The sequence below is a fragment of the Canis lupus genome, chromosome 37 (genome assembly GCF_003254725.2).
Source record: "Canis lupus dingo isolate Sandy chromosome 37, ASM325472v2, whole genome shotgun sequence".
Taxonomy (NCBI): Eukaryota; Metazoa; Chordata; class Mammalia; order Carnivora; family Canidae; genus Canis; species Canis lupus.
In genome coordinates, this window is record NC_064279.1 from 30,040,992 (window position 1) to 30,058,207 (window position 17,216).

The 17,216-nt window shown below is 48.7% G+C and overlaps 1 protein-coding gene across 5 annotated transcripts in view; it reads right to left on the bottom strand.

The window, feature by feature from the left end:
- Positions 1-17,216, bottom strand: part of WDFY1 (WD repeat and FYVE domain containing 1) — a 114,904-nt gene that overhangs the window by 73,883 nt on the left and 23,805 nt on the right. For all 5 annotated transcript variants that reach the window (XR_007409007.1, XR_003134574.3, XM_025442068.3 and 2 more), the window contains exons 4-11: positions 14,787-14,841; positions 12,718-12,868; positions 11,018-11,130; positions 9,506-9,632; positions 8,504-8,609; positions 3,427-3,528; positions 1,821-1,951; positions 965-1,073 (exon numbers count right to left, since the gene is read on the bottom strand). Coding sequence is in view for 3 of the 5 variants with exons in the window: in XM_025442068.3 (XP_025297853.1) it covers positions 965-1,073; positions 1,821-1,951; positions 3,427-3,528; positions 8,504-8,609; positions 9,506-9,632; positions 11,018-11,130; positions 12,718-12,868; positions 14,787-14,841 (894 nt within the window). In the remaining 2 variants the exon portion in view is untranslated. The remainder of the gene's footprint in view (positions 1-964; positions 1,074-1,820; positions 1,952-3,426; positions 3,529-8,503; positions 8,610-9,505; positions 9,633-11,017; positions 11,131-12,717; positions 12,869-14,786; positions 14,842-17,216) is intronic.

Below are 17,216 nucleotides of genomic sequence, written 5' to 3' on the forward strand. Positions count from 1 at the left end.
CACAGTGAGGAAGCCCTGGCGCACCCACACGTGAGTAAAGCTTATAGGTGGTTACCTGAAGGTTACGTAGCATTTGCCATAAATTTAATTCCAATTTTAATACAAGGCCTGCTGGGAAAAGCCCCTCTTTAAAATTAAGCGTGTCATGGTTTCACAACCCCAGAGCCGCGCTCAGTGTAAAACCCCTGCTTTTAGCTTCTGTGCTAGTGGCCGAGGGACTGAGTGAACTGAGTGAGAACTGAGTGTGGTTATTTCTGACAGTGAGCAAACCCGTCCAGGATGACAGCCACACCAGCCAGGAAAGGGGGACCAGGGAGGGGCTGGCTAAGGCCCAGATGGGCCGGGGGGGCAGGAGCCCCGGGCGGATGCAGGGCTCTGAGACCGAGCTGGTGCAGGAAACCCCCTGGAGTAAGCAGCCACGGACCCACGGGGACTCAGGGTTTCCAGCCGGCCACAGGTCACAGGCTGCTTATAAGAAGGGAAGGCGGGACGCCTGGCTCAGCGGCTGAGCGTCTGCCGTCGGCTCAGGTGGTGACCCCGGGGTCCCGGGATCGAGTCCTGTATCAGGTTCCCTGCATGGAGCCCGCTTCTCCCTCTGCCTGTGTCTCTGCCTCTCTCTGTGTGTCTCTCATGAATAAAAAAAAAGGGGAAGGTAAGGACCTCCTGGGTGGCTTAAGGACCTGCCTTCAGGTCAGGTCGGGAACCAGGGTCCTGGGATGGAGCCCCACCTCTGGCTCCCTGCTCAGGGGGGAGCCTGCTTCTCCCTCTGCCCCTCCCCCACTCCCCTTCGCCTCTCTCTCACCCTCTCTCTCTCAAAAATAAATAATAAAACCTTAAAAAAAAAAACGAGCGGGGAAGGCAAGCCTGCCCATCAGAAGCTGAGACTGCAGCAGCATCCAGCCGTTCGCGGCACAATCACGAGTGATCTACACACCGCGCACGTCGGGACAATGGAGCAGGTTACCTTTACGATGCGGTCGGTCCCACAGGTCACCATCAGTCCCCTGGCTACGTCCATGGACATGTGGGAGATGTTATGCTTTCCTTCGTGAAAGGTTGCTAGAGAAGTCCGGCTGACAAAGAGAAAAAAGGAAAGAGACGGCTGAGAGCTCCCCCGCTTCCAGGGCCAAGGGAAGACCTGACCATAAAGGAAACGCCGACAGTGCTAAGATTTACTTCTAAAGATGGGGCTACAGTTTGGAAAACTTCATAATTAGAAGGCAGAAGGCACGACCAGCTGCCAGGCTGCTTTACGTAAGGTTGGACAGAACTCCCCGAGTAACTGCTTCCCGTGGTGTCAGTGGAGAGGCCGCTATATCCCCGACACAGGGCAGGGGCCTCGGGGCGCTGCAGGGGACCCCGCCCGGGGGAGCGAGGCAGGCCCGGGGCCCCAGCGTGCCCAGACCGTGTCATGCTGTGCGAGCTTTCCAAGTTTGGCCTCTGCCAAGGTTTGCCACTCTAGCACTTTTGAAGAGGATTCGAAGGGAAGGAAAAGAAAATTAAACTTTCCATGCGGGTGTGCAGAGGCTGGTGCACTGGGGCGAACTGGCTCTGCCACCGCGGCCGCTTGGGCTCATTCCCGCAGGGCACCTGGGTGCTCCCGGGGCCGCACCTGAGTGCTCCCGGGGGCCGCTGGGCTGCTCTCCTGCTCTGCGCAGCCCCAGGCCTCACCTCGGCTGGGAGCACCTCCTCTGAGGTCACAGGGCGGGGACAGAATTCCTGCCCCAGAGCCCAGCACGTGGGCAGACACACAATCGCGTCACTTCCCAGGCTCCTCCCGCCGCAGGTGCACAGTAGGAGCAGGGCCCGCCAACACTCACTCCTCATCCTTGATGGAGTCGTAGCAGGAGTCGCACACCCGGACCTGGAACTCGAAGCCCATGACGGGGTAGCTGGAGCGCTTGCTGCTGCACTTCCCACACACCGCCTGCCCGCACTTCCTGCAGTGGTGCTTCAGCATGGGCGGAAGGAGGGAAGGGAGAGGAACTTTCACCTCCATGCTCCCGATTTCCCCTCAGGGTGGGGGCATGGGGTGGGCAAGATCCGCCCTGAGTTGCAACTACCCCATTTGGCATACCCATTAACACAAAAGGGAGACGGGATCAACACTTGTCAAGGATTTCCAAGTATCCTTGGTTTTACTGGTCAAATGCTACTTTTTATCCATTCATATTATCCATGTAGATGTCAACAGGCAGCATTATTAAAACCAGTTTCAAGTTCATTTAGGAGCTCAAATGAGTACAGGTTTCAGGGGGAAAAAATCTATTCCCATGTCGGAGAAAGTTCTGAAATAATGTAAAATGTTCTCATGAAAAACTGAATATCCATAATCATGTATTTCACTATTTCTTTTAATCTTTCAAACTGAAATTCTGGTAATAAGCTTCAAGAGCATTTAAAATTGTCTGGTTAGTTAAGTTTGTCATATTCTTTAAAAAGTGTAGTGACCCATACCTTTCCTCTCTTCTAGTACTTAATTCATAAGATGGAAACTAATTTCCTCACGTTTCCTGTAGAGGCAGGGACCATGTCGCCCATCAGCTACAACGCACTAGCTCCCACAGGGCAGGCACTGTGGGGAGCAGGCCTACGATGGGGCATCAGAACGCCACAGGAGTGCTAAGATCACGCCTGCGCAGCCTGCCAGCCTCACGTTAGACCTTGTGGTACGGCGGCTTTGTGGGTACAAGTAAAGAAGGTTTATTTAATACACACAAACTTTAGGTCAGTCCCTCCTACAGGTGCAAAGACATTAAATCAGCACTCTTTCTTCACTCACCTGCACCAGTTCATAGTCAGTCTACTGGGCGACCTTCGAGGTTGCTGTAGAAATCTGTTTTTTTGTAGGACTTTAGAATTATATGAACACCTAGTGATAAGGGCATCTTTGAAATCTACAGGCTATTTGGGACATGTTTCTATAATCCAAAAAAAGAAAAAAAAAAGTACCAGAAACACGCTTAATAAAAGTGTTCCAGGTTCGCTTTATGGATAATTAAAGATTCTTAGTGTTGGGAGTGTTCCAGCGAGGGCCAAACTGTCACATTTTTTAACAAACGATGACAGCATAAGGCTCACAATCGTATGAGCTGCTTCGCTGTCATTCTGTGTGTGGCGCACGAACAGTGCCCCCAACGAGCAATGCCCCTAGATGAAGGATCTTTCGTGCATTTACAAACAGGCTCTCAGTGTTGCACACACATCCCTGCTTTCCCAACACCAGACAAGCGATGGGACACACAGATACCATCTCACAGGCCCCGGGAAGGCCCCACTCATGTTAGTCACACAGAGACCGTGACGTCAAAATGCCAGCATTCGTAGCACTTGTACGAAAAAGTGTAATTCCAAACAAAATGACAGAGTAACACCACACACAAAATACATGATTAACACAGTGACCATTCAGCGTTGGCTACTCACTTGTCTCAACCCCAGCGTCTTTGTGTCCCACATCTGCTTTATGTTCCAGAAAAAGGGCTGCTCGCACTTCTGGCAAGAATCACTCTCCAGCCACTGAGGAGCCTGGGGGAGGGGAAAGCCAAAGCCACCGTTAGAGCATCTCCTGGTTTCCTAGGATTTCTCAGGGTTAATGCGATGGTTTTAGACCTTGTTGGTTGTTAGCATTTTTTTAAAAAATTCCTCGTTATAGCTGTTGCCATATTCAGTGTTACATGTGTTCGGTGATCTCCATCATTTTAGCAAGGTTGACAGGACTGCTCGATTTTTAATCTAGAGATAGGAAGGAGTGATTCGGTCTTCACTGTGAACTCTTCAGGGCTCTCTTCATGTGGTTCTTTTCTATGCCAGAGTTGTTGAGCACCGAGGCCAGTCGGGCGAGAGCCCGTTTCTTACGGAACCTGGTGAACTAGCACTTGGGATGTCTGGTGGGGTCACAGGGTGACCAACAGGAGAGCTCTTCCGTGTGCGTCCCCCGTCACACAGACTTGCCACCTCCTTGCTCATAGGAGCAGCCCCCCATCCTGTGTGCGCACAGTACCCCCAGCCCCTCTCCATGCCATCACCCTTTATGCACTCTTCCTTTCTGCCACTAACCTGTTACACACTGCTCTTGCCCATCCTTGTATACAGATGGCCTGTCACGGACTAGGTTCTCAATGAATTTTTATTGAAACAGGACGATTAAAGTCTCGGCATTACTTTAACAAGAACTTAGAAAATATTTATCCAAACAAACCATTACAAATTGTACCCGATCAGGGGCCCCTGGGGGGCTCAGTCGGTTAAGGATCTGCCTTTGCTCAGGTCACGATCTCAGGGTCCTGGGATGGAGCCCCAGTGTCCGGCTCCCTGACCCTCCCCCAACTCATGTGCACATGTGCGCTCTCTCTCTCAAATAAATGAAATCTTTAAAAAAAAAAAACAAAAAATTGTACTCGATTATAAGATAAAGCTGTTCACATCTATTATTTAGCCTCAATCACTTATTATATATGTGCAATAACAACAGAAAATATGTATTTCTGTCAATTAAACCAAAGACTGAAGAAACAATCTTTTCTTGATCGTAAAGTTGAACATTCAAGAAAAATACACATGGTAAGAGGAGACAATGCTGGGAGAGCCAAAGACACCCCATCACACCGGCCCTTTGCACAGAAGTGGAGACAGAGGGCTTCCCACGCTCAAACGGGAACTGCCAGGGGCTTCAGGGCAGGTGACTCTGCTTCCTTCTTTTGCTTCCTATTGCATCAGAACTTTTGGGGTTCCTATTTCTGATTTTAGATGTCACTAGAAACACTGCTACACCTGATGGCCACTACAAAGGGGCTTCTTGGTGGGGGTGGGAGTGAACGCTCCCAAATTGCATGTGGTGGGCTGAGGCCCAGGAGAGGCACCCGGGAGAGAAGGGAGGCTGGGGGGCAGTGCAGGCGGAGGCGGCACGAGGAAGCTGTTACCCGGTGCCACCACCGCAGCAGGGCAGGGGCTTTGGGAGCACCAACATGGTGGGCAGCGGCTCGGGGACTCCGCAGGGAGGGAAGCCAGGACCCCAGCAAGCCAACGGGGCCAGATGGCCTCAGGGCCACCCCGTGGAGGGAGGGTGGTGAGTGCAGGCCATGCCCTGAGGGGCTGGTGCCCCAGCAGCGCCCTAGGCCACACTGGCTGATCTGGGAGCCGAAGCCCATGCCTGTCCGCCCCACCCCATGTGGCAACACCTGAGCATCCCTGCGCATGGATCTGGGCGCCAGGCCCAGCAGGGGCTCCCTCAGGGGCTCCACCGCGTCTTGGGGCTCAGAAGACAATATTGCTTTGCTGAGCTGGAGAGGACAGGGGCTCAAGGGAGGAAGCGTGCACATGAAATGATTTGAAAACATGACAAACAAAAAACATCAGAAATAAATAGGCTTTCTGATTTAGTGTAAGAAATACCCATCACTTTGTTTCTTTTAACAGGACGAAATGCTGTGCTCCAAGTTGTCAGAACCATCCTGTTACGTGCTTGTTCTGTACAGAGAAAAACAATTTCTTTCCTAAGGAGAGCAAAAGAGAACGTTACCCAGGCTTCCCGACTGTTCCGCTCTCTTCTACATACTGTTCCACCTGCCTAATGGGCACAAAGATGACGTGGCAAGAATAATCCCCCTGTACCGCTGTTACCAATTGCTGCAATAATCCCCGCTGTACTAAGGCAGACCATACACACTAGTCTACACCGCTATACACCCACCATCCAGCCGTTGAAAATAATGTCCTCTGTTAAAGAGGATTCATAATTAATTATGAATTATTACTAATTATTACTTGCTCATCTATATCTCATGCCTACTTCCAGAAAGGAGCAGGGAAGCAAATGTACTTCCAACCTGCCCCGATCAGTATTTCCAGGTAAGTCAGAAAGAAATTCCAAGCAAGCAGGTGAGGCTAACAGATCTGGGATGCACTCCGTATGCCTTTGCCCAGGGAAGTCCTACACATGGTGCAAACCCTCGCTCAGGGCCAGGACCTTATGGATCAAAGGCTGTTGGCCTTCACACTATACTCCGCTGGTTAAAAAAAAAAATACTACTACTAAAAATAATGCATTTTTAAAACAGATTTACTTATTTATTTGGGGGAGAGAGAGTGTGTGGTGGGGGCGGGGGGGCAGAGAGACTCTCAGGCAGACTCTGCACTGAGCGTGGAGCCCGATCTGGGGCTCGACCTAAGATCCTGAGATCACGATCTGGGCTAAAAGCCAGGTGCCCCAATAATGCATCTCTTTGACATAATTTGCTCCCCCACTGACACGGTCAACTATGGAGAGGGAAGCTATTAGAGCATGATGTGTTACCAGCCAGTGTGACATGACCTGGGGTGACCTTCCACAGACGATCGAAAGCAGGCTCGCCTGCACAGGAGGCATCCTGAGTGACAGGGCTGTCTTTTCTTTCCCTAGATGTACCGTCACGTAACCTTGAAGGTGGGAATCTTGCTTTTATCTTTTAACTTTTTTTCCTAAAGGAATTTACCAAGGATGAGAATCGTGGACTGAAATCCACGTGGGTAAGCCCTCAGGAGAACCACCAGCAGCACTGGCCCCAGGGGTCACCGTCCCACGCGAGCCAGGGAACACAGCCTCTGTCCTCAACAATCACAAACAAACAGGCCCAGAGTCGGGGGAACCGAAGAGTACACTAGCTGTCCTCAATGCCTATAACCAGCAGCTGCTGTAAAACAGTTAAAATTAGTCTTTGTAAGGAAAGTGTTTATAATTAATATCAAGCCAATGTTGTATGTATTTAATACGAGTCACCTTAAGCTGTACCAAGATACTTTGCCAGTACACAGGTAGTCAAGAGTTCCTCTACTTAACTCATCTCACTGGGTTACTACAAAAGCTAGCAGTCACCACTTCCCCACCGACTTCATTTTATTCTTTATAGGGTCGTCAATTTCCTTCCTGAGATTACAAGCCTATAAAAAGCAGGCAACAACCCCTGTGTATAGAGCATGGGGGACATAAAGTCTGGAAATGAGTAATGCTGCTAGTTTTTTTTTAACAGATCAGACCCCTCGACTAGGTCTTCTGTGATATGGTGAAGACGCAGGTTTATTGAGTGAAAACGAGACTCCCGAGGAATCGGAGGCGACGCAAAACAGACAGGTGCACAGTCTGGTAGGAATGCCGCACCCACACCGGGCGGCTGCTTCTACGGGGCACAGAGCCGGCCTCCCCCCCACCCCGCACAACTCCCATCACGTCGCCCAGCACAGTGCGCAGCACCATGTGGTATCGTAAGCCCTTGACGATGCCTGCGTGCCTGCGTCCAGGCGCCGCAGCCACCCTGCAGGGGCTCAGTAAATGCCTGCGATTAGACCGTAAGTCCTCGGTCTCCCAGACTCTGAACTCTCTTTTGAGTCAACAAGAAGTCTCTTCTGCTATTTACATCACAGGTTGGAAAAGACCGATAATACCCGTGCTGGCAGACATGAGAATGGAAATCCTGCCTGGAAGTCACCGGACAACATCTATAAAAAGCAGTAAGAATGTACATCTCCTTGTCCCAGAAGGTCTATTTTCAGAAATTTGTCTGAAATAAGTAACTGAACATGCACACAATGACGAGATCAAGAACGGTCACTGCAGCATTATTTAAAATAGAAAAAAAGACCGAGTTGCCCCCAGGTAAGGGAACAGACTGCAGTTGCTACAGAAGACAGCTGGAGGTGGGGAAGGGGTGAAGGGGGTCAAAAGGCATGAACTTCCACTTACAAGGTAAGTCAGCCCTGGGGACGTGACACACAGTAGGGGGCTAAGGCAGGCTGCACCGTGTTTTTCAAAGTTGCTAAGAGAGTAAGTCTAAAAAGTTCTCGTCACAAGAAACGAAGTTCTGTAACGATGTGTGGTGCTGGGTGCTGGGTGCTGGGTGCTGGGTGCTGACCAGGCTCACTGCAGCAATCACATCCCACAATATATACAAATGCCAGATCGCTCTGCTTACACCTGAAGCTCATATAATGATACGTGTTGGTTATTCCCCAATTTAAGAGGAGGCGGGGAGGTTGCGTAGACAATCAGATGGGTCTCAAGACCCAAAGCAGCTTTGGAAGTTGTGTGGCTGAATGAGTCCAGTTTATGGGGGGAGGGAACAGACCCTGTGAGAAACGGTGACCCTCCTCTGAACAGGGTCTCACGACTCTTCATGGCCCAGACAAATGAGAACTCAGGTCTCCTGAAAAGAACACCACAGCGACGTGCACTCCGCGGAAAACAAAGCGGAGAGCGGAGACAGCGTCTCCCAGGAGAACGTCAGGCTCTGGGCTGGTCCCCGGCACCGGTCACAGCAGGCCTCCAGGCATCGGGGACAGGGATGCTGCGGCCGCGTCCCCGGGCTTGGGTGTTTCTGTCAGCTGGGTCTGCAGGCGACGCCTGTCACTGCGGAAACCCTGAGACGGGGAGGGGATGTGCTGCGCCGGGACCTGCAGGACCCCGTCCGATGACACCGGGGGGGCACGAGGGCAGGGGCCCCCCGCCAGCCATGCCTGCTCGTTCTCTTACCTCCTCTCTGCTAACGTCCATGTTCCACACGGCGATCCCTCCATCCGAGGAACAGGAGACCAGCTGCCTCGTGAGCTGAAGGTAACACAGGGCCTGCACCCTGTCGCTGCAAACGACACACAGCGGTCACTCGTCTCAATGTGGAAAACATGGATGCTGTGTGCACCCAGGCGCGGGTCCCTCCCCGTGCTGGAGCCAGCGGCTGGCATTTCATCACTGGCAACTGGGGACATACTACGGCTTCTAGCGTGAATGTTAGCCAGGTTTTGTGACTTACTCTACAGCACAGTCTACGGTGTCTACGAAAGAAACTCTACTATTCACATCGGTCCCTCAGAACTGCAGGCCCCACCCAGGACGGCGGCCACGGCTCTCAGGGCCGATCACTGAGCTCCACTCCTCCTCAGGTCCACAACATTCACCCACCGCCCTGCAGACTCGCGTGTAGACTCTTTCCTCGGCTACTTTACAGCCAGGTTCTGCTCAGCTGCACAGCAACAGCCTGACCAGCAGGGAGCAAAGCAGAGGCCCATGTGTCCTTGTCCTCTCAAAACGGGAAGGTAAAGGCCTGGGTATCACACCGTCACAGTTTAGGTGACCGCGTCAAACCCCCCCCCCCCCCCCCGCCCATGTTTCAGAATAAAAGAGCAAGTCAGGCATTCAAGCAACCCTCCTCTCAGTCAAGGTCCTCACCTGCACCCCCAACCCAACCCCCCGTGTCCTAAGCAGGTATTTCAACAGGGTGGTTCCTCGGGAGAGACAGGTGGCAAGTGCTCTTTGGACTAAGAAGGAAGGCGACCGTGGCTCTCTCTCTCTGCTACGACAGCAGACACCCAGGACTAACAGGAAAGCAGCTGGAAGGGCCTGAGCGAGCCCCAGCAAACGGCTGTCTTGCCAGATGGGGTTTGAGAGAGCAGCAGTAGAGTGCGAACGCCGCCCCACCTCCCACAGGCTCAGATCCTGCCCCCAGCCCTGCAAACGGTCACAGCCACGGTCACGCACTGGTGGCCCTGCAGCAGGAGCGTGCGGCCTTTGCGGCCGCCGATGTCCCACATAATGATGCTGTTGTCAGAGGCTCCAGAGAAGAGCAGCCGCTGAATGGGGTCCCACCAGAGGCAAGCGATGCTACCTACGGGGAGAGAGGGACAGGTAAGTATAGCTCCACACCTGGACACACACCCCGGAAGTCTTGCCTTCTACAGATTTCTCACTCAGGGTTCTACGGATTACTGCTTGCCTAGGAAAAATGATTGATACACTTCATAAAAGTGACCCAGTCGCACAAGTTGTTTGTATTTTCATGGCTACAGAGAAGACAGATGACGTCATATTCCCAAGCAAACAACAGGGACTAGCTTCTCATGGAAACTTAACGTTAAGGGAAAAATGAAGTGTTCTGCAAAACTGGCCTCAAGCAACAATTATGCATAAATTTAATCCTGGGCCCCATAGGCTTCAGCTAGAGGCCCGCCAGCAGATCAGCGTGGTCCTATAAACGCCACCAACCAGTTACCAGAAGCCAGTCTGTCCTTAGCAACACAGACTACGTGGGAGCCTGGGGATCATGAGACCAGTAGTCATAAACACAAGTGGTTTCCTTCGGGGCTGTGCTTTCCTGCCCAAGTTCATTCTGACTTCTATTCTTCTCCTGTCTTTCTTTTGCTGTACAAGGTCCATGATCTGACACACTCGGTTTCACCCAAATAGCTTAGCTAGAAAGCACTGAGTACTTGTTTCACTGGTTACACTTAAAACACTATTTTCATAAATAAGTTCATCATCAATTCTTTGAACAAATCCCTGAATCTTCAATGTAAACCAGACAGTGTCAAAGCTTCTAACTTGTTATCCCCCCTTACAGCCAATGGGGTTTTCAAACCCTTCCATGGAACCTGGCCAACTCACTGCACTGTAAAAATAATAAAATTCCACCCATTCTTTCCCTTCAGACTCACCAAGCAGAGGCAGAAGCAGCCCAGACATTTCTCCTAATTGATTGCTCTAGCAGGTCTTGTACAGTATCTCAGATACTGACAAATTACAAAAAAAAAAAAAAAAATCTTGGCGCTGCCTGACTGGCTGAGTTGGTTAAGAGCCTGCCTTCAGCTCCAGTTGTGATCCCGGGATCCTGGGATCAAGTCCCACATTGGGCTCCCCGCTCAGTGGGGAGCCTGCTCCTCCCTCTGTCCCCTACTCATGCTTGCTTTCTTTCCCTCAAATAAATAAATAAAATCTTCAAAAAAAATTCTTCTAAAAATATCACCATTTCCAAAAAATTTTTCAAAGCTCTTCTGAAAATAAGTTAAAAAGGCAAGCAAAATAGGAAGTATTTATCCACACAAGCAATCTGGAAGGGATTTTGATGACACAAAACTCCAGGTCCCACACCCCACTTTCAGTTAGCTTTCAGGTTCTAGCTCTCAGCTCCACGTCTGGCTAATCACACTGAAACTGGCAGTCTTCAGAGCTGAGAACTAGGTCTGGATGCTCACATTAGGTCATCACATGCCCTACCTTCATGGCCTTTGAGGGTTGTAATGACTGAGCAGGTATTCTGTTCCAGCTTCAGCAGGGTGATCTGTCCAGAATAATCACCAACAAAAGCATACTGAGTATCAAAATCGTATCTGTGGAGAAGCAGTCAAGGATATATAACACAATCCACCGAAAACCTTGAAAACAGAAAAATGTGCATTTTAAAGAATTAAGCACAAATCTAAAACAGGACAGGAAGTACTCAACTGAAATTTGGGCAATATATAAACTTTCAAGAAAATAAGCTTTTCAAGCTGGAAATTTTCTTGGGAAAGTTAATTTTCATTCATTTGACAAGAATTCAAGTACCTATTACTACTCCAATCAATACCCTAGGAGTTAGCAGTAAAAAAGAGCTGACAGCAAAGACAGGCAGGGAAACAAGTAGTTATAATCAAATTATAGTAAACTCTAAAAAAAAGTAAACTACTCAATATTGAAATGGCGAGACAGAACTGGAACAAAATGGGTATTTATGAACTATCTCTGGAAATAATGTAAAACTGATAGACATGAACACCCATCTTTCTTTTGGCATGGATAAAACTACTTTAAGTGAAAAGCATGGTTTATTTTAAATTGCCCTGGAGAGTTTAATCATCCCAAAGGCAGTTATTTGGGGTAGTGGTAAATTTAAATTTAAAAAATATACTATTAGTAACAGCTGATTACTTTCTCGGCCACTTAATGGCCATAGACATTTGCAGCCAATCCGCAGTTTAAACACATCAGGGTAAGCACTGCTTTAATTCCAAAACACAGGTCAAAAGGAGCATCACAGGCTGGGCCATGACTCTGTGCTTCTGTGCCATTTTTTATCGATCCATAGGAAGAGCCTAGCACATCACAGGAACACTTATTTAGCACATGATATATCTGAGTATTTCTCTCTTACTTGGTTGTAAAGTGTATGGTACTGATTTAATGTTCACTGTAAACATCTCATGCTATGTATCCATATGTAGCAAACCTTTTTTATAGAGATTTTCGATGGGGAAAAAAAAAAGAATTTACTATGCTAGACATCTGACTCTAAAAAGAAACGACTGTGGGGTGTTTGTCTTGCTGACAGCCTTGCTCCTGCTGTCACTAAGATACACAGCTACCACGGGCAGCCCAAAGCAAGGGCAAATTCTACATGAGACAAATTCCATACAGTGGTGAAAAATTGTGAAAGCAGTAATCGTGAGGCACTTTCAGAATATTGAAAGGATTATGAACCCTCTCCACGTTCACACAATCTATAAAATTCCTTTAAGACCACTTATAAACTTCATGGTTAACAATCCTTATTATATTCTCTTTCAGGGTCTGCAAATAACCAAATAAAAGATTGATTCCTTTTTGTCCCTCTTTATTGAACAAAAAAGTCCTTTCTATCACCTTGAAATGCAAAGGGATGAGAGGGTAGGAGGTTTGCATTAATGAGGTTTAGGTTTCCAAGATTCTGTGTTATAAATGGACAGTACCTCTCAATAAGAACAGCAATTCATCTCATTATTATTTTTAATATGCCCATTTTATATCAAAGAAAAGCAGATACAAGTCTTGGATTCCATGTGAAATACACAGCAATCACTCAGCCTTTGGATTTCTGTGGACAATACGGTCATGCTCCAAGCTAATTACTGAGAGGAGGAGGTGCTGGGCAGGAGAAGGTCCAGCCCTTCAAAGGATACTGTAAACACGAAGCCCAGGAAGTGAAGAAGTGCCTCCCGAGCATGTTTCCACTGCGGGTGCACATCCAGCTGACACACTTGTCGTGGCCGGTGCTTATCACCCACTCTGCCGCCAGGCTGAAGATAATCGCAGACACCCGGTTCTGATGAGCTGCAGGAACAGAAAAGGAAGTCTGTGCCCTTCACAAAGAAACGGGGCCTTCCGACTCAGAACCGAGGCGCACCTCCTCAGGCTGCTCGGCCTGGAGGCTCATGGTCTGAACAATCCTCCCATGGAGACGCCTGTGCTCTGTGAGCAGCTTTCCCATTACCTGCACCACCCAGCTCACGACTGCAGGCTTCCCTGGGTCCCCCCAGCCCCCACCCCAGTCTCCCTGCTTGGTAGACAATCAGAAGCACAGACCACTCAACACTGATGCTCAAGAGGGATTCTAATAACTAATCAAAGGCCAGACCTTCTTTCCCTTTTTGCTGTCCTCAAGAGAAAATGTCTACTTTGCTCTTATTATCAAGTTCCATATGGAAGGTGGTAGTCTTTTCTTAAAGGAGCAACATTATTTTATTGTCTACCGCTTTAGTATTTTGACCTTCTAGAAAACACTAGCATTGTAGCGGCACCTGGGTGGCTCAGTCGGCTAAATCACCGACTCTTGGTCTCGGCTCAGGTCATGATCTCAGACACGGAGCCCATGCTGGGCTCCAGGCTCACTCAGTGGGGAAGTGGGAAGCCTGCTTCTCTCTCTCTGACCCTTTCCCCCCTCCTTGCATATCATTCCCTCTAAAATCAATCAATCTTAAATGATACTGGCATTGTAAATAATTTTCTTAAGTTAAAAAAACAGTGTAAACTTTTTGTTTCTGAAATAATTTGTGTGTAACATATTATTTATAAAGAAAAAGTATTTATAAAGTTCTGTATTCCAAAATAATAGCTGCGAATGAGGAAGGTATTCTATTACCTAACTCCTAAGATGTCTGCATTTCCAGGTTGATTGGGAGCCACACTAGGCCAGTGACCGTCTAGTCTCCTTCATCTACTATAGGACCTGGCAAACAGTAGGTATCTAATAAGTGCCCAGTCTGATGAACAGAGTCAGAGGCTAGAGAGAAACTTCTGACCTTGCTCTAACTGTATAGGTTGAGGGACACTTTCTTATAAATAAGAAAATAGTAGCATACTCTGTGGATATATGGGCAAAATCATGAATATTCATCAAAGGTAACAAACGATTGACATTAAGGAAAGCTTAAATAATTTATAAACTGAACTGTTTTGACTATCAAACTGGCAAAAAAAACATTTGTTTTTTTTTTTTTAAGATTTTATTTATTCATGAGAGACACAGAGAGAGAGAGAGAGAGAGAGGCTGAGACACAGGCAGAGGGAGAAGCAGGCTCCATGCAGGGAGCCTGATGTGGGACTTGATCCCGGGTCCCCAGGATCACACCCTGGGCTGCAGGCAGCGCTAAACCTCTTCGCCACCGGGACTGCCCCCAAAAAAACATTTGTAAGAGCAATGTCGTACAGACTAGATGAGAACACTCTCAACCACCACTCATGGGATTTTAAAACTTTACACTAATGTTGGGAAGAAGTTTACAAAATAAATCTAGAGCAGTAAAAAACTTTTTAATTTTTGACCCAGTTATTCCATTTTTAGGAATCTGTCTTAAATAGAAGTAACCACGGTTACAGGATTAGAGTCAGAGCAGTAGTCAAGGACACACACACGTGTGTGTATATGAAATATACCCTCACAGATACATATATGTTATCATATATGTTAGTGTGTATTATCAAAAAATGGAAGCAGTACGTTTGCTCAAAAACAGAATGGTTAAATCAGATAACACGCTCAATAGAACAGTATACAAAAATTTAAACACTGATAAGCAGGAAAAGGATGGTAAATAACTCTAACGAGTTAATAGCATCCTACTCAACTGGAGGAAACTCATCTAAAAAGTTAATGTGAAAACCTGATTTTGATCATAAGGGACCATGCTGTAGTTGTGTGTGTATCCATCGCATGCACGTGTATGCAAGTATGTCTGTGTGTTATAATTACCTGGGTAGGTCTTGATAAAGTTCATTTTATTAAAATCTTCAGAAACGTGAAATTCCTAAAAGTAAACACATGCAATAAGAAAAAGTTAGTGGTTTAAAAAACAGGAACTTAATTTTCAAAACCGTAAAATCCACAACTAGCTATGGAAGTCATGAATTTGTAAAACACACACACACACACACACACACACGCACGCACTTGCTCACTTTGTGTTGGTATTACAAAGTACAAAAAATGTATCAGTATGTATTTGTGTGTGTGTGTGTGTGTATAAAAATATATGCAGCATCCTCACACACTGAGGATATATATACACGTGCACATATCCCCAGTATAAATGTATTCGTATATATATCACTGTATAAATACTACTCTGTATTGGGTGGAAAATCAGTAGATCAACTGCTAATGAACGATAAACTGGATTTACATTGGCTCTTTGCACTAAAGAACGTTTATGTGACTGTCCTTTAGATGCTGTCCTGTAATCACAGAGTCCACCCTTGCACCGGGAGCCACAAGGAGGGTCCCTAGAGAAATGGGCAACCACTGCCACCCCTGGAGAGACTCTTTGTGCTTCATGGCTTCTGGTTATGTGTGTCTGCACATGACCATCATACTCCTATAAAATTTTCAGAAGGAGAAAAACAAGAACATGTGCAATTACGACGACGACGATGGTATTTGCAGCAGCCCCAGGCTGATGGGCAGAGCACCTGTCCTTTCCATGGCTTCTTGATTCCCGGCCCTTAAACACACTCAAAGCTTCTTATCATTTAATTTCAGAAACAAGCAAAAAAACAAAACTCTTTTCGCAGCGACTTCCTTCGGCCCCTTCTCTAACCATCAGCCCACCTGGCGCCCCACCGCAGGCTCGGAAAGGGCCTTCCTCGCTTACTACCAGCGCTCCCTGCCGTCCTCAAGGCCATTTTCCAGGCCTGACGTCATCTTCTGCTGCACCTGACACTGTTACTCACCCTCACGTGAAGCTCCATGGAATAAGTGGGTCAAAAACAAAACAAAACTGAGTTTCAAACGGATGGCATGGGGATGCCTGAGTGGCCCAGTGGTCGAGTATCTGCCTTCGGCTCAGGGTGTGACCCTGGGGTCCTGGGATCGAGTCCCGCTTCAGGCTCCCCACAGGGAGCCTGCTTCTCCCTCTGCCTGTGTCTCTGCCTCTCTCTCTCTCTGTGTCTCAGAAATAAATAAAATCTTAAAAATAAATCAAAAATAAATAAAAATAAAACTCTGGAAGCCATCTTAACCCTGCTCTCTATAAAACACCCACAACAACTAGACATCAAGTCTGTTGCCCAGAGGGCTCTCAACACCCCAGTGTTGCAGTGGCACAGACCCGGCACTGGGATGCCTCCATTTCAGCCCTGTCCCCCCAAACACCTCATATTAGCACACTAAGCTCACAAAACAGAACCCCGGCGATTCTCTCCTCCCCCACTTACTGCTCCTCAATGGCTCCCCTGATGCACCTGATCCCGAGGTTCACACGACCACCAGCTGACCCACGAGCTGGGCCCTGGCAATGGCAGCCAGAGGCTCCTCGCCCGGAGGCTGTTCCAAGCACATGGCCCTGACAGTGAGTGGTGCTGGGGTCACCTGGAAGCTGTAGGTGGCTGAGCCCACTTAAGGCTCCTGGTGGATGGGGGCAGAGGTCTACTCCTCTTGCCGCCACTCAAGACCAGCCTTGCATGGAAGCTCCCTTGCTTATTAACCCTGCCACCCAGCCCTCTGGAACGGTCTCTTTCCGCAGTGTCTCCCTGCCCTCCGAGCATGGAGGCTGGTTTCAGATCCCACCTGCAGAGTCCCCAAGGTTGCGAGCCAACATTCACCTGGAAGACTTGCTAAACTACTGACTCCCAGACCCCCTCACCTAGGGATTCAGGAGCTGAGAACCTGGGGTGGAATCAGAGAGCACGTATTGCATTCAGTTCCCTGAATGACAGGGCAGGACAGCGTGTGTCTGAGAAACTTGCTTACAGAATACAGTCGGAGCTTCTTACTACACACAGAAGGATCACAGTCCCCGCCTCTTCCCCGGTGGACGTCCCCACTAACCCCACGTCTGAATGTTGTTATTTAGGACCCAGACCTGGGCCCTCTCGTCTCTCACTCTCTCCCCCAGATGAACACAGCCATCCGTATGGCCTAACAAACGCCCAACGTGCTAACGTCCCCCCGCCCAGGGGCCCAGCTCTGGGCCTGCATAGCCAATGCTGACCCCCACGGCCACCAGCTCCCCCGGTCTCTCAACTGTACAGCTGGCTGACTGCTTCCCTACTGTCCCCTTTCCTCCCAAAGGCTCCTTCCCCCCACATCCCCAAGTCTTTCTCTTCTCGGTAAAGGACAGCACTGTGCACCCAGTTACTCAAGCCAGAGACCTGGCTGTCACCTGACGTCCTCTTCTTCCTCCCC